We start from the raw sequence: 24,115 nt of genomic DNA, 5'->3' as shown, positions 1-24,115 counted from the left end.
TGGATGGATAAATATTCTTTCTGTGAGGCCGTTAGAGCTATAAACAGGCTTTCCATATTAGAAAGATTTGAGATGTTAAATATAACCATTTCTTATTTGATATTGAAGTTGAAAAAATTTTAATTTGGATTAAAAGCAGCAGGGTAGAATAAGCATCTCATGTATTCCTTTTAGAGCAAAGTGGAATTTGGGAATTTCTTCTCAAAAGCAACTTATGAACACTGTACTAATGGCAGACTTTATTAACTCTTGTGACCTTTGTTAAAGCTTGTAATGGAGCATGAATCCTTTCCTACACTTTTGCTTCCTATTTATTTTCTGCAGTGTTTTTTAATAAACTGAATAATGAACTATTTTAAGATTATAGGTAAGAGTTTCTCTGCTGAGGAAATAGTCAAAAATTGTTTACCTAGAATTTCTGCCTCATGAAGGAAACATATACAAGAATTTCCATGGAGGTGACTCAAACTAAGTCCAACCCCACACTTGTCAGAGTAGACCTGTTCTTCATGATACCATCAATGGTTACTTTCTTGGAAGTAGATAGCCAGATTTTTCTTCTGAGGCACCTTGACTTACCCTCCAGCTGAGAGTATTAACTTTTTGATGTACTAAAGAATTCTGCTTTAGGACCACAGGGTGGTGGGGGGCAGGATGCTCCTGGAAGATACATGGCAACTTTAACCTATTTAGATGCACATTTGGACTAACATACTATCTGAATTATCATTTTCAGCTGAATGAACTTCAGGCACTTTAAGAAGTCAGGGTTGGTTCCCTGCCCCCCCCCCCTCACACACACACACACACACCTTCCTTTCTCCCACCTCTCCTTCTCCCTGGAATCATTGGTTCCATTCTTTTCATCTCTGAATTATTCATCCCTCCTCTCTTATCTAGATAGACATGCAGATACATTAGTAAGCGCAAAAACCCAGCAAAGCCAAATAAAATAACAAAGCCAAGACCAACAAAACAATAACAACAACAACTACAACAAAGAAAGCCGCTGACAACAATGGAAAGGTCTATAAATAGTTCAAGATCTGTTTGTTGGTCATTGTGAGTGTTTTCCAGTCTAGTCTGTCTCCAAAGTCTATTTTTTGTCTTCCCCGGGGATTTCATCACTTTGCTCCCCTTGCTGCCCTGTTGCAGGCCCTTAGTGTTTCACCCCAGCGTAATGGGGTCAGATTGTGCACAATTTCTGCACTGGGTTTCCAGTATTGTCCCCTGCAGCACTATGGTTTAGTGTGCTCTAATCAGACACACCCTCTCCCCAGGCTGTAACCCCAGTGCTGTCCTCTGAAGTGCATTCTTCTGAGGGGTAAGGGGTGTCCACATAGTTGGGATTGGAGCCCCACAGGCATCTCTACAATCAATGGAGAGAAGGTTTAGGATGCCTACTGGGGCTTACTCAAGGGCAATGTAGCAGCCAGGAATTACTAAGTCCAAATGAAGACTGAACTTGATGTTGAGACAAGAGGAAAGTAAAAGGAAATAGAGGTAAGAACTAGGAGACAAAGGGCATTTATAAAGGTCTAATATGGGCATGTATATATGTAAATATATATAATGAGAGGGGAATAGAGCTATGTACCATATGTATATGTTAAGAATTAAGGGTATAGATGGACATTGGGAAGATAAACACATGGCTATCTAGCTGAGAAACAACAAAGTCTACATAGAAGAAGCACACCAACCTGTGTGATCATGTGGTGTCCATGGGATCAGGTACCAGGCATCTAAGACCCAGAATAAAATCATACCCACGGTGAAGGTGGGGGTGGGGCATGGAGTAGAGACACAATGCCCATCTGTAGACACTTGGACAATCCCCTATAGAGGGGTCACAGGGAAGAGATGAGCCAGTCAGGGTCTGTTATAGCACTGATGAAACACACAACTTTTCTCTAGTTCTTTGGTGCATCCTTCCCCCGACTATCATGACCTCAGTTTTAACTTACAAATCGAATTAGACCAGAACATGCATACTGCTACAGATAAGAGCCTACAACACAGGGAATTCAGGATAGATAAACCCCACAGGACCAACAATGAGAGTAGAGATACCAGGAAGATTAGGGGAGCGTGGGGGGGGGAGAAAGGGGAAATCAATCACAAGGATCAATTAATAACCCCCTCCTAGGGGGTCGAACAACAGAAAAGTGAGTGAGGGGCAATGGAGGACGATGTAAGATACGAAAATAATCTATAACTTATCAAGGGTTTGTGAGGGAGGGTGCGCAGGGGAGGAAAGGGGAAGGAATGGGGAGCTGATATCAGAGGCTCAAGTGGGAAGAGAATGCTTTGAAAATGATGGCAGCAAATGTGCTTGACACACTGGATGAATGTATGTATTGTGATAAGAGATGTAAGAGCCCCCAATAAAAGTATTGAATTAAAAAGAAAAAGGAAATCAGGGAAACTCACCAGGAACAATAATGGGAGTAGCAATACCATGAAGGATAGGGGGAAGGTGGGGGAGAAAGGAGGAACTGATCACAATGATCAACATATAACATCCCCCCAGGGGGATGAACAACAGAAATGTGAGTGAAGAGAGATATGACAATAAAAATAATTTGTAAATTATCAAGGATTCATGAGGGTAAGAGGGTGGGGGACGGAGGTAAAAATTTAGGAGCTGATACCAAGGGCTCAAGTAGAAAGAAAAGGTCTTAAAAAGGGTGATTGCCACCTGTGTACAGATGTGCTTGACACAATGGATGGGTAGATTGTTGTAAGAGCTGTTTAAGAGACCCCAATAAGGTGATTAAAAAGAAGTTAAGGAATGCATTTACATTTCTAGTAATTTTGTAATTGTCTTTAGGGTTAATTTTCCTCTATTCATTCCTTCCTTCAGTCAAGATTTACTGTGTTATAAACTGTGATAACCACTTGGTCTTTATTTCTTTTCTTGATTGAGAGTTGGTGGGAGCTGTTTATTGCTAGTTTGGCCATTTAAGAGAGTTTCCACAGCTGTTAGATAAGGACACATGGTATAGGACTACTTAAGGGAATGTCTAACATGTTGGTGTTACATTAAGAAATGAAACTATATGGGATTTTCATATGCAGCAGTCTTTGACTCATAAAATTAGCAAATTGAAATAATTCAACCCAAGTATTCATATTTTCAACCTAAAATTATATATTTTTAATTTCTCTAATACTGCAACTTATATTAAGAATATAACTACAAACCAGACAAGAAAATACATTATATATACATACATCATGGTTATTGAACACATGTTCTGTGTTCTTGGGAAGCAACTTAAAAATAATGCCTTTATCGATAAAGAAAGAATATACCACTGAATAAAAGCAGCATCTGTTTGTACAGTGTATCCTAGTATTGACAATATTTCTCCATTCCAGAACACTTGTTGAGTCCTGGAAATAATCAGTGTGCTTATTGAAGCATTCTGATGTACCACTGCTCTTCGCCTGGTTGAAAATGACTTTTCAACGTACAGAACGTGTGGTTTAGTGTGTCTGTGGTTCATATATAGTCAGCCACCCAGAGAGGAAGGAAGCCAACCCTGTGTGGTCAGGAATCACCGATTTTTTCCATTTGGGGGGGAAAAATGTCCACAGAATGGTCGTGCGTGTGGCAAACGTTTCCTGAAAGTGGACCTGTTAAAAATTCAGCCAATTGCAAGATAAGGAACTTAGTAAAATGTAATTAATACTGAAACTGCTGTCAAAAAGAGGTGGGGGGGGGGTGTCAGAGAGGAGAGAATGAGACATTAAGATCTGGAAATATTTATGCTCTTGAGGTTCAATAACTCATTTCAGGAGATACAGAATTATTATATTGTTACACAGGGGCAGCAAATAGGCTTTCTGACATGTCCATTTCAAATTAGTATTTGAGGAAGTTGTAGGCAGCTTTAAGATGTCTGTATTAATAATGTTGGGTTCCATTTGTCAGCCCAAATGAAGAATTTGCACTGTGAGATTTGTGTCATCAAGGATATGAAAATGGTGTTATGCTTTTGTTTTAAAGAGGAAAATAAACAATGAAGGCTTATATTTTCCCACAAGTCTTATAAAATATCTTAATGATTGCAGAATAAGAGCATCAACTAAGTTAAGAAAAAAATATTTTAATACTTGAAACAATTTTTGTGCTTTGTGTCTCCTAAAGGGCATATTTGCTAAAATGTATGTGCTAATTTATAGAGCTGAAATCCACCTTTTTTCACATGGTGCCAGTTGGGCACAGAGATGAGATTGCTGAGAACATAGCTGCTTGATCAATGGGCTACATCCACCCCTGACCGCCTTCAAAGTTGTCTTCCTTCTCTCCTGGCTCTCAGACAGTGAGACGCAGCTCCGGAGAGACATGGTTTTCTGCCAAAGCCTCGTGGCCACCGTCTGTGCTTTCTCGGAGCAGCTGATGGCCGCCTTAAACCAGATGTTTGACAACAGCAAAGAAAATGAGATGGGGACTCAGGAGGCCAGCAGACGGTGGCTGGACCAGATCGCAACGGCGGGCGCTCTGCTTCACTTTCAGTCCTTGCTGTCCCCGAACCTGGTAAGACCCATTGTGGCTCCCGCAGCCATTGTCAACAGCGAGCTAACCACCCTGCTTACATGTTCCCTAAGTCAGGAGTGGCTATTGTTTCTCCCCTCATTGTCTTGTTCCTTTAGTGGGTCAGCAGCCACGCAGCTATTTTCAGAGAACAGCTTTTTCCATTGCCATTCAAGTTTGATTAAGTCATCTAGAATGTGTAATACCTTTATTAGTTATTCTCGGTGACTGCTAGAAAGCCTGGAAAGCTTCCCTCTGTTACTAATTCTTGTATCTTCAAGGACTGACTGGAATGGGCCCACTGGAAGAGGCCTTTCTGGGACTATTCTTCATGAAAAGTCTGGTTTCCAAGCACGCAAGAAACAACCTCCCTTGAACCCTAATCTCTCACTGACTTTGATATTGGGCATGAAGCATGCTTGATAGACCAGCTGAGACTACTTGCCTTGTCATCCCATCAGCCAATCTGTGCAAATTGGCGTAGCTTAAGTAATTACAGTGCCTCCTCTTGAATGGGTGTTTTTCCTGTTAAATCGAGGAACATTGCTATAATTACAGTAGAATTTCCCATTTTTAGCATCAGTTTTCCAGTGGATCTGAAGAAAACATCTTGAAATATTTCACAGATATGATTGTGATGCACAGAGTCCCCCGTCCACCCCCCATATAGTTAATTGTGACTTCAATAGCTGTGAGCTGTTAAAAGACAAATCCGTCACTTTATACATAAACCCCAGGTGCTCATGCAATAGAATTGTGATTTTAAATAGAATATGTTATTTTCATGTATTATATTGCACACAAGCAATATGGCTGAGATATTTTAATATTTATTTAAATGTTGTTGTTGTTAGGTGACAGCATGCCGATTCTGACTCTTGGCAACCTTATACCCAACAGAAATGAATGCTGCCTGGTTCTGTGCCAGTGCGCTTTATTTTATACATCAAAGTAGGGTTTTATTGCCATGGTGTTGAGGGTACAGAGGTGATGCATGGCCACAGATGGCTTTGGGATGGTGAGATCAAGTTCATCTAACTACTGCAGAGAGGAGACAGAAGTGGATTCTTTTGAAAAACGGCTCTATGTATGCCACGTGGCTGATTAATTTCTTCTTTCCCCACTGCCATTGAGTCAGTTCGAACATGTAGAACCTTGTGTAGGTTTTCCAAGATTTAATCCTGACAGGAACAGAGACTTCATCTTTCCCCCTTGGGAAGGCTGGTGACTGTGAGGTGACCAGGCCAGGATGAGTCCGTAGAACTACTTTCGTTGCCATTAAAACTGAAAAAATATTTAATTGGTGCGGAACCTGAAATAAGGTGTTTTTGGAAATGTTTTTCAAAATACAATATATATTTATTAATTATCAAATACATAAGAAGGGAGATAGCTATTCAACCCACATCCTAATTAATTATAGACATTCATTTTTTATTGAATGAAGGAAAGAATAGAATATTTCTATTTTCTTGACTTGAAAAAAAACCCTGCCATAATCAAATCAAGTGTTAGTTCTTTTACTTTAGACCCGATTTAACTTAAAATCAGGAGAGGAGAAATATTTGGAAATTACCTATCTCATAGATGACTTGTTTATAGTCTATATAAAATGAAAACCCAAACTCACTGGCATTGAGTCAGTCAGTGCTCACTCATGCGTTGAAATACTTGTTAAACACGCACCGTTTTGGAAACTAGTTTGGCAGTTCCTGAAAGTGTTAACTATAACTTGCCGCAAACCCACTCTTTCTCCCGCGGAGCTGTTGGTGGCTTAGAACTGCCAAGCATGGAGATCACAGTCCAACCTGTAACCATGACACTGATGGACTCCCTTCAGAATATAGGTAGAGCCCCCAAACAATAAAAAGGAAAAGAACTCATTTGAAAACTGAGCAAAGGATTTGAATAGATATTTCTCCCCTTTTGCGCCAACCCCTCTACGAACACCCATGTACAAATGACCAATACATTGAACCTTTTTTAAATAGCGTACCCTTTTGGAAAATAGTTAGGCAGTTCTTGAAAGAGTTAACTCTAAGGTTGCTCTGAGCCAATATTGACTCTATGCAGTGAGTTATTTTTCTGAGACAGTGTCCAGAGGACCCAGCAATTCTGTGGTCAGGTACATAACAAAAAGAAATAAAAACACTTGTTTACAAAGAAGCTTGTACATGAATGTTCGTACCTAGATTATTTGTAATTTATTTATCTCCAAAGGCCCATCATCTGATGAATAGATGATAAACACACTGTTACATAACATTCCTTACAATAAAATATTAACTGGCCGTAATGATGAATGAAATCCTGTTATATACTACAACCTGGATCAACCTGTAATGCATTATTTTAAGTGAAAGAAGCCCGTCATGAAAGACCACGTTGTGTTTCATTCCATTATTATGAAATATACAAAACTGAAAAATCTATAGAGACTGAAAGTTAATACATGATTTCCTAGGGCTGTGAAGTGGAAGAAGGGTTATGGGGAAGTGCGTGCTAATGAACTGAGGTTTCTTTTCTTAAATATTCTAAGACTAGCAATGGGTAATCTTTGTAAATAAACGAAAAACTCCTGAATTGTATGCTTTGGTGAATTTAACAGTACGTGACTTCCACATTAATAACACCTCATTAAAAAACAAAGAAACTAACAAATGGGTATCATGAAGTAAGGAACTGATAAGAATTATAAAGGTTTCTAAAAAAGAAAATCTCAAATGCTTTATTTTTATATATTATAATTAACTTTTTCTTATGAATAAGATAGGGGTTTTCAGCTCACCAATCATTTCTGTATTCAACAATGTCAGCCACGTGTGAATATCCCCAAAGCGTGTGATATCCCCACTCCCCTGATTCCTCTTCTTCCTGGGAAAGACTATTATCTCCCTTCTCAGCCCGCAGCTGTCCGCCCTCAGCCTGTCCCTTCCCGGGCCCTCTGTCCCTGCCACTCCTAGTGACCAACCACGTCTCTCCCTCTCTGAGTGCAAAACCATTAACCTGATTTTGTTTCTTTTCTCACAGTGGTCTCATACAAGAGTTGTCCTTTTGTGACTGACTTCACTCAGCACAATGTCCTCTAAATCCATCCGTGTCATGAAGTGTTTAGCAATTACGTCATTATTCTTTGATAATACTTAGTATTCCATGGGTGTATACACCAACATTTATTTGTCCATTCTGCCTTTGATGGGCCTCCCGGTTGGTTTCGGTTTGCTGTTATGGATAGTGCTCCTGTGACGGAACACGTATATCAACTTTCTACTAAATGAGCTACTGGGGAGTCGACTCCCATATATGCCTGCCAGAGTAGAGCTCTGCTCCATAGAACTTCCAGGTCCCTGGTGACATTGTGAGTTATGAGTTGGACTGCAAACCACAAGGTCAGCAGTTCAAAACCACCAGGTTGTTGTGGGTGAGAAAGATGTGGCTTTCTACTCCTATCAAGAGTTAGTCTTGGAAACGCCCAGGGGCAGTTCTACCCAGTCCTATAGGCTCACTCTGGGTAGGACTGGACTCAATGGAAGTGAGAGTGATTGTACAGAAAGATTGCCAGTTTGAGACTCAGTGCTCCCAGCTTCTGCTTAAATGCTTGAACACGTCGACTGTTTGCTTTGTCCGGGTATTCCTTACTTTCTACTAAAACGAAGCCAAAACACTAATAATGGGTGTGATCTCAGAGTAATCTTTAAAAACTTTGTTGACATATTGAAGATCAAGGATTCCACTTTGAGGACTAAGTATACTTTTTGCAAGCCATGATATATTCCGTTGCCCCCAAACACCTGTGAAAGTTGGACATTGACCAAGGAAGATCAAAGAAGAATCGTTACACTTGAATTTTGGAGCTAGCAGAGAATATTGAAGGTACTGTGGACTGCCAAAAGAATAAACAATTCCTCCCTGACAGAAGTACAGCCAGAATGCTCCTTAGAAGTAGAGATAATGAGAATTTGTCTCACATACTTTGGACATGTCATCAGGAGAGGCCAGTCCCTGGAGAAGGACATCATGTTTTGTAAAGTAGAAAGTAAGAAGACGAAGAAGAAGGAGGAGGAGGAGGAGGAGGAAGAAGACGAAGAAGAAGACGAAGAAGAAGATGAAGAAGAAGAAGAAGAAGAAGAAGAAGAAGAAGAAGAAGAAGAAGAAGAAGAAGAAGAAGAAGACTCTAGATGTAATGGAATATCCAGTGGCCTGATGATGGGCCAAAACATAACAAAATTGTGGGGATGGTACAAGGTGGAGCCTTCTGTTGCACATAGAGTGGTTAAGAGTTTGAACTGGCATCTAACAGCAAATGTTAAAACCGTTTTCTAAAAGAATACTAGCTTCTTTAAGGGAATACAGTTTAACTATAAAGGAAAAGTCTCTTTGCTCAAGTATAATTGCTCTTCCAGAGGAAATTAGTAAAGGACCCAATCGATAGTGCCCTTAACTGTTAGTAATCCAATTGCCTACATATTGATTCCAATTCGTAGTGACCTTATAGGACAGAGGAGAATTACTCCATTGTTTCCAAGGCTGTAAACTTCACCGACGACGACCAGCACGTGTCTCTCTTGTGGATGACAGATGAGTTCAAAACATTAATCTTTTGGTTAGCAACCAAGTGTTTAGCCATTAAGAAACCAGACTATAAGAACTTCTAGTAGTAGAACGGGCCATAATCTAGCACCTTAAAGTTGGTATCATGGAGACAGGCACTGAACATGTTAGCTCTCAAGGTCGTACCCTGACTCTGCTGTAAAATAATATATCCTAACAAAGACAAGAAAAAAAATTCATATTCACACATTTTTAGACTAGACCCTCTAAAGGCCAGTGAGCTGAAAATAATTCTCTCCCCCAGGCTCTTTGCAAGGAAATTCATTATATACATGCAAATTGCTTTTATCACAGTTCTAAGAAAGAGAAAATTGAATAATGCATCAGTTATCTTATTGTAAAACAGAATGACCAATATGCACTTTGATTTTTTAATAAAACGGTACATTTGCTTTTCAGCTGTTATATTTGTAAGACTTTAGAATTCAGAGTAATTAGCATAGTTTTTGTGCTTGTATTTCTCATAAATGATGAATGAATGCATATCTGTGGACTCTAGCTATATAAACAATGGAAGGTTTATGTGTGTAACAATTTAGGTAGTAGACAAAAGAGAAATATGAAATTATAAAAAAAGAAATTTTATCATCAGTTCATGATAATGGTGTCTTAGGTGTTGATACTTTGTCTTGTAGCTTAATAAACAACAGGATTAAATAAAGGCACTTTTGATATGAAATTATATTACATTGCATCATGTACTCTTATAGTTTTCTCTTCTTTCTTTCTAGACAGATGAGCAAGCCATGCTGGAAGACACACTGGTTGCACTATTTGATTTGGAGAAGGTTTCCTTTTACTTTAAGCCATCAGAAGAGGAGCCACTGGTTGCAAGTACATAACTAAATATTTTCTAGGATTTATTGATATTAAACAATAGCGTAGTGTAAATTTTATGTGAATATAGTTAGTATATACTTACATTTAAATATATACTTAAATTTATTTTCTGTAAAATACTTATATTGAGGATCAGATAGTTAAGAAACAGTTAAAAACATAATTTGAACCTAAAGGTAATATGAATCTTTATTTTTATCTATTACTTGGCCATCAGACTCTTGGTGAAATAGAAAGCAATTGAACAGAGAAACAACCAGACTAAGATGCCACTCGTGATCCACCGTCCATCATCTAGAAACAGTGAGAATAGCAATTCAGAGCCACCAGGGAATGGAGGGGACCCAAGTCAGATTCCCATTGTGTTTAACTTAAAACCGACCTCATTGAGAGAGACAGTATGACAAAATATATAATTTGATTCTGAAGAAATCAATTCTTCACTCATTGAAAAGGTGAACATTAACAATAAGATCATATTAGCTAAAGTAGTATCTAAAGATAGTAACTGGTACAAATATTCTCACATTTGAACTGATCAAAACATTTTCCTACTCCCTTGGGTACTGAGATACAATAGAGAACAGATGGAAAAATTTTGTTCTATTGGATGTCTTATTATTAGAGGATAAATAAATGAATCAGTCCAATCAAGAAACCGGAGCTGAAATCCAGAGACTCAATTCTCATCTACAGAAATTAAGAGAACAGCTTTATTTGTTGCCTTAGACACAAAGGGTGGTGAGGATGCATTTGAAAGACTGTCGTATTACATAAGGCCTGTGATAGCCTCCAATAAATATTTAAATGCTTTCTCTACCCTTTATTACTTTTACAGTTTAAAGTTATGTTTATAATCTTAACATAGTCATATTTTTGCCTGAAAAATAATGAGATTTTGAGTAATTGTGGTATATGCCAAACAGATCTCAAAAGTTTGCAGTCCTGCAAAGAAATGATTATTAAGAGGTATGACTTGCTAAATACTGAACTAAATGCCGAGCACATATCACGAGACCAGTTGCCGCTGACTCAGCTCCCACGCAGAGAGATCCCATGCGCAGTAGAACTGCACAGCGCGGGGTTTTGAATGGCTGGCTTTTCAAAGGTAGATGGCCAGGCCTTTCTTCTGAGATATCACTGGATGGACTAGAACTCCCAACCTCTTGGTTAGCAACTAAGTGTAGTAACCATTTACACTACCCAAGGATTCTAGGAATCAGATGGCGTGAAGATAAAACAAAGGCCTTTCTGGCATGAAGAACCAGCGGTTCTCAGCCTGTGGGTCACAACCCCTTTGAGGGCTGAACGACCCTTTCACAGGGGTCATGCAATTTATAATAGTAGAAAACTTACAGTTATGAAGTAGCAATGAAAATAATTTTGTGGTGGGGGGATGGCCACACATGAACTTTTATTAAAGGGTTGTGGCATTAAGAAGGTTGAGAACCATTAGGCTGAGTCAGTAATGAGACATACAATGGAGTAATGGTAAATCTGAATAATTCAATAGTAAGGGACGTGCATATACCATGAGATTCATAATTAGTGGAGTGGACATTAAGACACAGTATCAGTAGGGCTAAATCAGTAGAGGAGGACATCAGATTGCTGAAGTACAGGGCCCAGGATTAGGGTCAAGTGGGTCCTTGGTGAGATGGATCAGCACACTCCAATGATGGAGATGATGAAGAGACTGCAGCATCTGACAGTGTTTTGCTCTTTCTTTTTGGAGTGGACTCTATTTCAGCTATTTTTGCATATGATTATTAAACCAAAAGATAGTTACTTTTTAGTCAATTCTGACTCATGCAGACTTCATGTGTCTCAGAATAGAACAGCCCATCAGAAGACCTTTATGACTGTGACCTTTCAGGGGTAGGTCTTCCTGCCAAAGTGCTCCTGGGTGTATTCAAACTGCCAACCTTTCCATTAGACCTTTCCCGCCCGTATTCTTCTGCTCTACCCAGGGACTCCTCTCTAAGCATGTCCTCGCCCTAATCATCATCGTTGTTTTTTCATAGTGGATAGAACCCAAAAGACCCACTTCCAGCAGGCTGATTTTGACACATAGTGACCTTGGATAGGGCTTTATATAGGGTTTCCAAGGCTGCTAATCCGTGAACAACAGCATCGTCTTTCTTGATGAATAAATCCAACAATTAAGAGGCAGCAGCAGTTTGAAATCCAACATTATTATGCATCTTCCCAGCTGCGCTGAATACTTTTCAAGAATGTTTGTTGTCCTTTCCGATTATGTTCTCTAATTACTGTTAGTTTTCATTTCACTGTAAAGTTAATATACTCAGATCAATTTCAGCAATTTTCCTTCTTAATTGATGGTATCACTCCTTTATATTCTCTATCGACCTTTTCCAGCCCTAGGATATGAAACTGCAAATCATGTAAACATTGTTTCCTTTCCATAACATCTATTTGTAAACACAGAAATCAGCTGATTGATGCAAAAAAAAAAAAACCCCAAAAGGGTGGGATTAAACTAAAGGTTAAAATAGATATGAGAGATCGGGTAGGAAAAGGGAAGCTAGAAGATATGAATTTAGTGCCTATATGTCTGTTTTTCTCTATTTTAGACAGTGGGGCAGATGGGTAGTTACTTCCCAGTCTTAAAACAAAACAAACAAAACCCATTCCATTTACAACCCTTCAGCTGACAAATTCATCTCTTTTACTTTGTGAAGAAAAACCCTGCTTGTCTAGAAACAATAACGAAATAGGCCTCAGCGCAGAATATAAAAGTCCCTTCAGCTGTTAATGCATGGTCTCCTCAGCTGATAATGTAGAACTTAAAAATGAATTCAATTGAAAGAATTTAAATAAACCAGGTGTCTGTGTTAATAATAGTATTCGATCTTGAATCCTAATTTTATAAACAATCTCATTTCAAGAAGCAGGTTATAAGTAATATGAAGTCGCGGACACGTATTAAATGTTTTTTTCTAATTTGGCCATGATGTTTAACCAGTGTTATTCGGGATTGTTGGGAAATATTTAGATCCATTTTTAAGGAGTAGGAAAGTATTTGTCACTCATCCAAGTCTCCTAAATTAAAGTCTCCTGATGGTATTAGTGTGGAATTCTTTTGTGACATTTTAGCTTTTGGGGTTCATCAGGTTTGCTTTAATTTTCTTTTTTGTAGTTACTTTAGGTATTTTTTAAAATACAAGAGCCAGGACTGATCATTTCTAACTACCTTAAGGCATCCATGGAGGAGAATACGTTTTGGTATGATAATCAGGGGAAGACATCTACAAACCCGTAGTGATTTTGCCTCTGTCTGCTGTCTTCTCATTGTCTCGCACACTACTTACCAAGGAAGCCCCAAGGACTCATCTTGACTAAAATGTGAAGGAAGCAGCTGCCCGGGGTGGAGCTAAGTCCTCATTTCGTTAAGTGAGACATCTGGTGTGTCGAAGTACAATGAAGTTTCCCATTTCAGAATTGTATATATGGAACAGTCATAAATCTGTGGCTTTAAGCTAACGAGAATCTGAGTTAATACACTTTCCCTGAATCCGGCTTTAAGTACGCCGACCCTCAACTTGATACCCTGGAGCACTGTGGTGTGTTAAGAAGCCAATAAATGGAGCCCCTTGTTCGTGTCCATTCCAGCTTGTAGCAGCCATGGAAAACACAACTAAAGCTTCCTCTCCGCGGGGCTTCCTGAGCTGTAGGCTTCATCGACACAGAGCAGCGACTTGTGGGGTTGACAGCCAGGCACTTTAACTATGGCCCAACCAGGACTCCTGAGGTGTCTGTTGTTATTGTTGTTGCGTTCATTTAAATTTATAACAAATTCATTGTACAACATATCGAATGCCCACCTGGTGCTGAAACACCTTGGAAGTTTTTCCAGTCGTTGACCTCATTGGTGCACCCACGCTGCCGATTCCTATCGTGCGGGTTTTCCTCCACCCCCGCCCTCATCCTTTACTTCAGCAAGCAGCAAGTCTTCTTGAGGACTGTTCCCTGGACAGCATGTCCAAGGGACCTTGATAAAGTGTCGCCGTCCACACTAGGGAGCATTGCTCCGGCGAGCACTCTAGTGGTACTTCTCTCCCCAAAGGTATTTGTTCTTCTCGAAGTCCACGGCACATGCCATTGCTTTGTCAGCACCGCAATTCAAAGGCGTCCATTCTTCTTCATTCCTCTCATTCACTGTCCAACTTCTGCATGCATATGAGGTTTGAGAAAAGTGCACCTCAGTATTCAAAGCAACTCCCTTGTTTTCTAGCCCTTTAAAGAGATATTTGCCCATTCATCCTGGAAAGATTCATAGTTTACCGTTTAGAAAATAAAACTCATGGAGATCGAGTCACTTCCTCAAGGTCACATCATGAAGAAATGGCAGAGCCAAGATCCAAGCTAGGCAGACGGCTCTGAAGCTTGTGCTCTTTACCGGGCTGTTAATATTTGTAATATCTAACCAGAGTGTGGTAGTTTTCAGGACATTCTTGACATTTAGAAACATTTGTGTTCTCTAAATTTAGAGCATTCTTGAAATAACTGACTCCCTGTTAACAATTCAACCCCTATTCTCATAGTATATCATTCTTTGGGATTCTCAATTATCCAGTGTTCCAGAAAGCACGTGGTTTTAGAACACCGTGGATTGTATTTCACTGAGTGTGAAATAGATCTTTAAATTATACTGTGTGTACATGTTTCCCCCTAAGATGTAGAATAGTGTGCAGGCTTAACTCCTTTGTATTGTCTTTATAAGGCAAAGTAATTATGTGTATCTGAACAGAATGTATTACTTTGTCTGTGATGTGTGTGTATCAAACAATAGGTGTTTACGTTTTCTTTCCTCCACTGTTCATCTGTTTTTCTTTCTTATAAAGGTATAATTAGTACACAGTTAAATGTGCCCTTCTTAGTTCCGTGAGTTCCACAAACATGCAGTCATGTAGCCACCACCACAGTAAAGATGCACAGCGTTTGCCTCATCACTTCCAATGGCCTCGTGCTGAATGGCCAGTCCACCCCATTCCAGCTCAATGCCGTATTGCTGGAAACTCCTGATCTGTTTTCTGTGGCTAGAGACCAGTCCCTGGAAAAGGACCTCATGCTTGGTAAACTAGATTGTCAGACAGATAGATGGACACAGTGGCTGTGGCCATGGGCTTAAGCGGAACAGTAATTGTCAGGATGGCCCAGGGCCAGGCAGGGTTTCTGACTCGAGGGTAGCTAACAGCAACCACCTAGCTTTATTCTTTACCAGAATCTGACAGTATCTGGCTTTTTTTTGAGTCTGGATATTTGCACTTAGCAAAGTATTTGTAAGATACTTAGATGCTTTGCAGATTAACCCTCCATTTTGTTGTGGTTGCTAAAGTAATAATGGAATTGCTTTCCATTGTTTGAATGGGCCTCAATTTGGCCATTCCACAGTCAAGAGCACCTTTGAGCTGCTTCTAGTATCTACTGATTATAAATAGAAATACTATAAACATTCTATTACAGACTTTTGTGTGGCCATAGGTGTTCATTTCATTTAGGGGAATACCTAGGAGGGGGGTGGTGGTAAGTAGCGTATGTTTCATTGTGTTCAAAACTGCCAGCGTGTTCTCCCGAGTGGCTGTACTATTTTTGCCTTCCCCTCGTTAGTTCAGGAGCACACTCATTGCTCCATATACTTACTTGCATGATCAGTGCTTCTGTCATTTCATTTTATCCGTATAAAAGATTTGAAGACTGTAATCTCTACAGGGGAGCCTGGTGGTCGGCTGCTAAGTGAAAGGTCAACTCTAAAACACACAGATCCGTGGCTTTGGAAATCTTACAGGGCATGTCTGCTCGGTCCTGTGTGTTTGCTATAAGTCAAAATGGACTCTCTGGCAATGGAGGAGGCCATCTCTTTCCTGTGGGTTCAAGCCGCCAACGTTTCAGCTAGAAGCTGAGTGCTGTAACCACCGTGCCCCATGGTTCCTGTTTCATACACTGAGAAGCCCATGAGAGTCTAAGCTCGATGGGACTGAGGTTGAATGAGCCCCATAACAGGTTCTGTCTTTGTCCCTTTTCTGTCACTTATTTTGATGGAAGTACTTGACTTTCTCTTCGCTAGCAGGTTTCTGCTTTACTCGGGTTCCAGTTTTCACAGGCTTTACAATACGCATTTCTGTCTTGACTATGTGTCTGCATTGACTGTGTTCATTTCCGACAGCCAACTCGCTCTCCTTTGAAGCAACTGTGAGTTCCAACCACTGGCCTTTCAATTAGCAGCCGAGCGGTTAATGAGCACACCCCTCAGGTTGCTTAGCATTCTGTTTTTCCTAAAGCTTTGCAAATACACCATAAAGGATCTCCTGATTCGAGGAAGTAATGCAATATTAAATGTCATTTTAGATGTTCCTCTTACCTACCAAGCAGAAGGAAGCCGGCAGGCCCTGAAAGTTTACTTCTACATCGACAGTTATCATTTTGAACAGCTGCCTCAACGCTTGAAAAATGGAGGAGGCTTTAAAATTCATCCCGTTCTCTTTGCACAAGGTAAACTGCGTGAGTTGTGATTCTTCCCATGCACACATGATTTTTTTTTCATTCTCAAATTCTAGTATGAAATTAACTAGAGTGGTTGCAGTTCTTTCATTAATTCAAAAATTATTTCAGCATGCTTAAGTAATAATATATTCAGGTCCAAGATGATATATGAATATTAAGGACACGATCTTCTGTGGTTTACAGATGCATCAAACAGGATGACAGCGTGGTCTGTAATTAAGAGTCAAGACATTACTTTAAATAAAGATAAATTAAATTGATTCCTATAAACTAACTGGGTTAAATAAATGACAATAAACACCAAACAAAACCCATAGCCTCTGAGTCGATATTGTCTCATAGCAACCCTGTGGGGTGCAGAAGAATGGCCCCAGTAGAGCTTACCTGGTTGTAAACCTTTAGGGGAGCGATCTGCCCATTCTCCCACAGAGCAGCTGGTGCGTTCAATCATGGAACTGTCAGTGAGGTGCTCGCCCATGGTTATGGAGTCAATTTCAGCTCCTAGGAGACCTCTATGGATTTCAGAGGCTGTCAGTCTTTTTGGCAGCAGATCACCTCGTCTTTCTCCCTCAGAAAGGCTGGTGGGTTTGAACTGTTGACCTTGAGATTAGCAGTCCGGCACTTACCCAACAGTACCGCCCAGGCTCCTAAATTATGGTAGAGCCATTAAATGTGCTAAGCATATTTTATGACATAAAGTAAATTTGACTATATACATGCAGATTACATCAAGGAATTTATATGGCAGCCTCAAATTTATTTGTACTTTTTGTCAATAAGTATTATTGGGTGAATTAATTAATGCTGTTTGTGTTATTTTAGTCTTTCCGTATTATGCCCATTTTTTGTCCATAAACGTGTTTCTTTTATAATTACACTTGATTTTATTTTGAGATGGAGACCAAATATCAAGCGCAGTGAAGGGATTATGGTTCACATGAGTATGAAGAATCGAGCAGTGAACTAGGATCTAAAGGATGGTTGGGAGCCTTTTGATTTCTGAGATAAGATAACCTTTCTTAGAAGAGATCAGAAGCACAGGTTGTTGTGGGGTCTTCTGATATATGATGGAGAAGAAGAAAAAGAGGCATGCTATGTTCACTAGATTTCATCAATTTCTCTGAGTAGTCTCACATGACCTTCCCCCCCCCCCCCCACCTTTTTTGAGTTTTCAACAATTGCATTGGTTTTGCTATGAAACTTTCATGGTCTCAATAAACAATGAGGAGTAGGTCCAATATAATCAATCAAACTAACTAAAGACCCCTGACAAGCACATAAAATCTAACTTCATGAGCAAGAGGATATTCTGCTTTGAACTATATGTACCTTATTTTGAAACCTTGAATTGCAGTTGTCAGAGGTTAAAACTGTGATGTCCTCAAACAGTAGTGATACATTTAACGGAGAGAATTTTCACTTAACAGAAGGCCTAGAGGTTATTTGGAAACATTATCACTTCTCATTGGAGGACTGTGGTGGTAGGAAGGGTCCGTGTAGATAGTACAAGATTCTAATGAAAAGGAGTAAAATGGAAAACAAAACTGAGATTGCCAAAATCATCGTTTTCTGTCTGGAGGTCCCTTTTACTGTGTTGGTGGGACCTTTCGATACACATCCATGTTTAACCTGTAGGAGATCCCAGCTGCCTAGTTGTCTTCTCCTGTTTATGCCCTCTTAGCTATGTTCGATCGCATATTTACACCATGTAAGTTTGTCCATTTTTGTCTTTGATATTTTTTATGGTTTTAGGTTTACATTTAGGTCTTTACTACATTTTGAGTTGGTTTTTATAGAATCAGAGACATAGATCCTCTTTCATTTTCTGCAAATGAATATCCAGCGTTGTCAGCACCATTTGTTAGACCCCTATCTCTTCCCCATTAACTTTGTCAATGATCAGCTGTCATGGCCGCCATTTGTCTGTGCATCTGTCATTGTGCCACTGATGGGCCGATTTGAATTCAGTGACTCTGTAGGAGGGGTTGACATCAGGGAATGGGAGGCTATCTACTTTGTTTTTCTGTAACAGTGCCCTGCTTGTCCAAAGTTTCTCCTAAAGGTTGTCCAAGGTTTCCACCTAGACCTGGTGGTTACTTTTTCCTCTTTAAATAATGATGATGGGGTCTCGATCATAATTGCATTATATATATATATAGATTTTTTTCAGTGGTATTAATGTTTTCACAATGCTGTCTTAAATACAAAATTTAAGTATGTTGAAGACATACTTTGAAAACAATCTAAGAGTAACTCAAAATGTATTGCTAGTATGGTTTCAGATATGCATGTACACATTTATTCCAAACAAAATATGACTAAGCATGTATCTGTGATCAGTAGGTAGCTGATGTTTCTCACAGTAATACACTTGTGTTAGTCTCCTGGTTCCATGAACAATATACATTTGTGGCATTGGGTGAGAGGAGCACTGATTTTAGGGATAATGTCAGAAATTTAGCAAAATTCAAGTGGAGCATCTTCTAAATTCATGGAAGCTTTCTTTGCAACAAGTTACATGCTGCTGCGTGTAAAACACCAGTTTAAGATGGATTGGGCATTTTAAAGAAGGTTGGAAAGATTTCAAATATGAACTGAGAGGGGATACTGCCCCCCTCAAAGGAACGATGGCAACATAGTTGAGCTCTAGAAACTGGTGGGGAAAGACCATATAATCCTGAATGATGTGATAACTACTGAAGTTGGATTTTCTCATTGTTCAGCATTTTTCATTTTAGGCAAATATCTTGGCCTCAATAGGCTTTAGATTTGATGAATACTCAAATGCCTTGCGTGAAGGTCAAGGAGCTCAGAGAGTCTTTCCATCAGTGTTTTGAGTAAAATGGAAAGTACTAAAGGCATTTGTATGGAATCAATCATAACTGGGGACAAGTCTTGCTGTACCAGTAGGATCCAGAAAGCACAGTGCAATCAAAGCAGTGACTGCCGTGGGGATCGCCTGGGCTGGTTAAATTCAAGCAGCGAAGTCAGCTGAGGAGGTTAAAGTGAAAGGATTTTGGAATTTCAAGAAGGTAATCTTGTAGATTTTCAAAGGACACAGAATAATCCTGGGGGCCCCCGAGGAGGCAGTGTTACGCAAATGAAAAACTGCTCATAGTCACTATAGTGGGAGCTGATTCCACAGCCCCTTCTTCCACTGTATCCACTGCCATAAATCTGATCAGTCCAACTCATGGCGGCATGTACGACGGGGTAGAACTGCCCCTGATGGGCTGCCAGGACTCTACATTTTGACAAGGTCAGAAAGCCTCATCTTTCTCCCTTGAAGAGACTGGTGGTTTTGAATTGCGGACCTTGTGGTTAACAGACCAACATGTAACCCACTGCTCCACCAGGGTTCCTCGCCACAGTCCATAGCCGCCACAAAAGCAATCATTTCATATTCATGTTTTTCACTTACCTTCATATTGCAATGTAAAGCATTTCACTGGTATTTTTGTTGTGATGAAATAAAATGCATTGAATTAAATAAATTGGCTAAAGTGACCAAAAATACATTATTAAAATTAGAAAAAGAAAAAGATTCAATGACCAAAAATAGATTATTTGGAGACATTATAGCCGTTTTGTTTAACCTAAAATTATTAAAAACTAATATAAAGAAGCTTTAGAAGTAGGGATGGTGGCTGACTTGCAGTGTTATTCGTTTCTGCCAGAGCTTACAATGGTTCAAGCTTGTTTTCTCCTTTTTATATTTTTATCTTTTTTTCCCCCTGAAATCATTACTGAGATGACAGATGGCACTAAGCATTTTTTAAATGCATTTCCACACATCAGTCATAAATACTTGAATAATCACAGCCAGCAGCAAATGTTCAGAAGAAGATTGTTTTTCAAGTTAGAATCTCTTTTTTAATTCTTCTAGTGACAATTTTAGAATAGTCCCTAAATATAGATTATTTCAGGTGAAAGAACATTTCTGTTAAAATATAATTTAAAGTTTACATTGCAATTTAAGTAGCAACTGTCGGGTGGTGTTATTCTTCCAACAGTAAAAATCTGCAATATGAATTAAATGAATAACAATGGAAATATTTCTGCCATTGAGGTTACATATACCCCAATCAAACCAAGCTCACTGCCATTGAGTTGATTTCAACTCATGGCCACCCTATAGGACGGGTAGCACTGTCGCTGTGAGATTCTGAGACTGTAACTCTTTATAGGAGTAGAAGCCCCATCTTTCTCTCAAGAAGCAATTGGTGGTTTTGAACTGCTGATTTTATTATTAGTAGGCAACATGTAACCACTACATCTCAGGGCTCCTGAGAACGCAAACAAAAAAGAAAGAAAAAGAAAATAATTGGGAAGTAGTTTGTTACATTAAAAATCTGTTACTGATAAAAACTCTTTCTTTAAGTTCCTCTATATACTTAATCCCCCACAGGGGTCATTAATGTTTCTCAGAATTCCTGATTTGTGATAAGCACAGGAAATTTGGATTTGGTTAGTAGAAATTACCATCTGGTTATTGAAAGAGAAGGTACATTGAAGTTTCTAATTGGAGTCCACTCCTGGCATAAAAATTTACTTGAAAGGGCTTAGTTTTGTGTATGTATTGGGTACTTTCTTGTAGATATCAGATCTATTATTTATTGGATCAGGAATTTCATGGTTGGCTTTAAGTAAGGTAAACTTTAGGGAACATACATTGCTGTAGGTCAGGGTACTAGCAGAGCAGAAATTTTGGCAGATAAACAAACAAAGTCCAACCCACACAAATACACAGACTTTCATCGTATGGAACTCAGAAACATGCATACATAATACCAGCACAGACAGAACAGAGTAAAACTACTGCTAGTGAAGACCACGCTGATTTACATAGCACTCTCTAAGGCCAGAACTGGGTCCTGTCGGGACTCCTGGCTGGGTAAAGCGCCTTACTGTGAGACGTGTGGAGACATGGCACACTCTGTGTTAAACTGGCTCCATCTTTAATGTCCTCTAACACTGATTAGGTATGCCTTTTTTTCTTTTGTCAATAATTCAAATTTAATGGAATCTTTTATTTTCATTGGAAGAAAGTGGGGGCTTTCTATTCCCATAAACAGTAATAAAACACTTGGGATGGTCGCTATGAGGCAACATTGCTTGGATGGCTTTGAGTTTTGTTCTGGTCTGCGTTCACTAGTTCAGAAGTAGTAGAAGTAAAGCAAACAAACATACTGTATTTCAATAATGCTTTTTGATTGAATACTATTGAATCATTTAAAGGTTTGCCTTACCCAATAAATTCATATGACTCTTGAGAATCATGTTATTATATAGAGAATCAAAGAAATTAAATAAGAAAATTTTAAATTGAAACCAGGATTGAAGTTACCATAACAATATTATATACTCAACCTACTTTTGCTAAGAATAAACATTTATTTTTAACAATGTCATTCTATTATATTTTTATGTAGCTACAAATAAAAAAGCTATTTCACTAAAAGAAGCAGTTGTGTTGTCCTCTTCTTTCACTGCCACACAAATTTTAGATTTGAAATAGAGAAAAATTTTCTCTTTTTATTTCCCTACAACCCTGTTCTGTGTGTCACAAAAGTCTTGCCTAGACTCTTGCAACAGTTTTAGATTCTCTTTTCCTATGTTAAAAAAAAAGTATTTTAGATAACTGCACATTTTCGCTGTCTGGTTAACTTGTAATATACTCATACCAGTTGCCCATACTGAGCCTGGCGGCACTGTGGAATAAGCAATGGGCTGCTAACCAGAAGATCAGCCGTTCAAACCCAGCAGCTGTTCTGGGGCAGAACCAGGAAGCCATTGCTGCCAAACAAAATGCCATTGTACTCCAAACCCTAAGGAGGATTTCTAGTGGGACCTGAAAATTTGGAATTAATTTGATGGCAGCGGTGATGGCTGGTTGTCACTGAGCTGGTTTCCATGCATGGTGAGACTCTGTGGATGGTGTTTTCAGTGGCTGGGTCTTAAGCAGATTGCCAGGACGTTCTTTGGAGGAACTTTGGCTTAGACTCAAACCACCAACCTTTCCATCAGCAGCCTAGCAGCTTACCAATTTGCAACACTCACGAAATGCAATTTGGAATCGTCTTCAAATTTCACGAAAAAGGATACCTAATAGAAAAGTAGAAATTTATATTAAATTATATTTATACAATTATAGGTTTCTGTTGTTTCCTCTAAGGGTTTTTCCTCCAATCTTTCTGCTCGTAAGTCACCCAACTGGTCTTGAAACACCAAAGATGGATGCGTCCTTGAATAGTCTTTATCTGAGTTTTCCAGGCTTCGCTTTTTGTTAAGCACAGATCGTGCACATTCTAGAGCTCATGGAGCTGGAATCTGATCTTGCCCCTCAAGCACCTGGCATGTTGCCCAGTACATGGACCTCAATTAATAAATGGTGGTAATAGCCATATGATCTTCATGCGATCACCTCATTGTTTCCCAGTAACCCTGGTTATTGATGTTGAGTGGATTCTCACGCATTGTCGCCCTGTAAGACTACCCCATAGAGTTTCCCAGGCTTTACTCTTTATAGAAGCCAAGGCCCGCATCTTTCTCCAGCAGAGTGGCTGGGGGATTTGCACAGCTTGCCTTTCAGTTAACAGCCAGCGCGCATAACCGCTGTGCCGCACAGAATCCTTCCCTAATTAGTCGCCTCGCTTATGATTTCAAGCTCACAAATGAGGCACCTGAGTTCCTCAGATATTAATTAGCTTGTTGGAGGTCTTACAGTTACGAAGGAGCAGAATGGAGAGTTTTACTGTAATGCTTCCGTGCATCATTAGGTTCACAATGATGAGGAGTAATCCACATTGAACCATGACCATGAGACTTAATCCTTCGGGGATATTTGCCTTTCCCAAATATATACTTGGTAATGAAAATTCATATAGGATTCTGGCATGCTTTGGGGATGATTTTTAAGGCGCCTCCCATTTGCTGCTTGTGTATAGAGGACTGAGAGCTGTCTGGAACAGCTGCCCACATCCTCCCTAATGCAGACGTCCAGAAGAATGAACAGACGGACCGACAACCCTCAGCACAAGCCCGTGCCTTCTCCATGAATTTGAAGCCCCTGTGTATACCCCATGGATGGATGATAAGGAGTTGGCGTTTGCATGCAAACTGTTTTACACTTCAAAGGGCTCTTAAGCGAGAAAGATCCTTTTCTTAATTTACGGAGCTAGCCACCGACTGTTTTGATATTGATTTTTGAGAGTGAAGAATGGTTTGTGTTCGTTTGTGGGGCTAGTTAAAGGTGGTTTCTTGTATATGAGTTCATGCTGGGTGCTATTTGATAGATTTATGAGTGATCGGTAATAATACACTAGAGATGGGTAATTGATGTCCAAATGTCCTGTGTAAAGTACACTTGTTTTCTGACACAGCTCTGGAGAGCATGGAAGGGTATCACTACAAAGATAATGTTTCAGTGGAAGAGTTTCAAGCCCAAATAAACGCAGCCTCACTGGAGAAGGTCAAGCAGTACCACCAGAAGCTCAGGTATGTAGTGGTTCGGGCTTTCATGTAAGTTCCCATGTTTGGATGGGAACTCGTTCATAAGATTGTTTATATTGGTCAATATATTAGAAGTCATATACT

General features: G+C 39.5%; 1 protein-coding gene across 2 annotated transcripts in view; it reads left to right on the top strand.

Moving 5' to 3' along the window:
* The window catches only part of PREX2 (phosphatidylinositol-3,4,5-trisphosphate dependent Rac exchange factor 2), a 322,717-nt gene that overhangs the window by 196,194 nt on the left and 102,408 nt on the right, over positions 1-24,115 (top strand). For both annotated transcript variants that reach the window (XM_075549599.1, XM_075549600.1), the window contains exons 32-35: positions 4,329-4,546; positions 9,886-9,988; positions 16,364-16,507; positions 23,902-24,016. In XM_075549599.1, the coding sequence (XP_075405714.1) occupies positions 4,329-4,546; positions 9,886-9,988; positions 16,364-16,507; positions 23,902-24,016 (580 nt within the window). The remainder of the gene's footprint in view (positions 1-4,328; positions 4,547-9,885; positions 9,989-16,363; positions 16,508-23,901; positions 24,017-24,115) is intronic.

This window comes from Tenrec ecaudatus, chromosome 5 (assembly GCF_050624435.1).
Source record: "Tenrec ecaudatus isolate mTenEca1 chromosome 5, mTenEca1.hap1, whole genome shotgun sequence".
Classification (NCBI taxonomy): Eukaryota; Metazoa; Chordata; class Mammalia; order Afrosoricida; family Tenrecidae; genus Tenrec; species Tenrec ecaudatus.
This window is presented reverse-complemented; position numbering and strand designations above follow the sequence as displayed.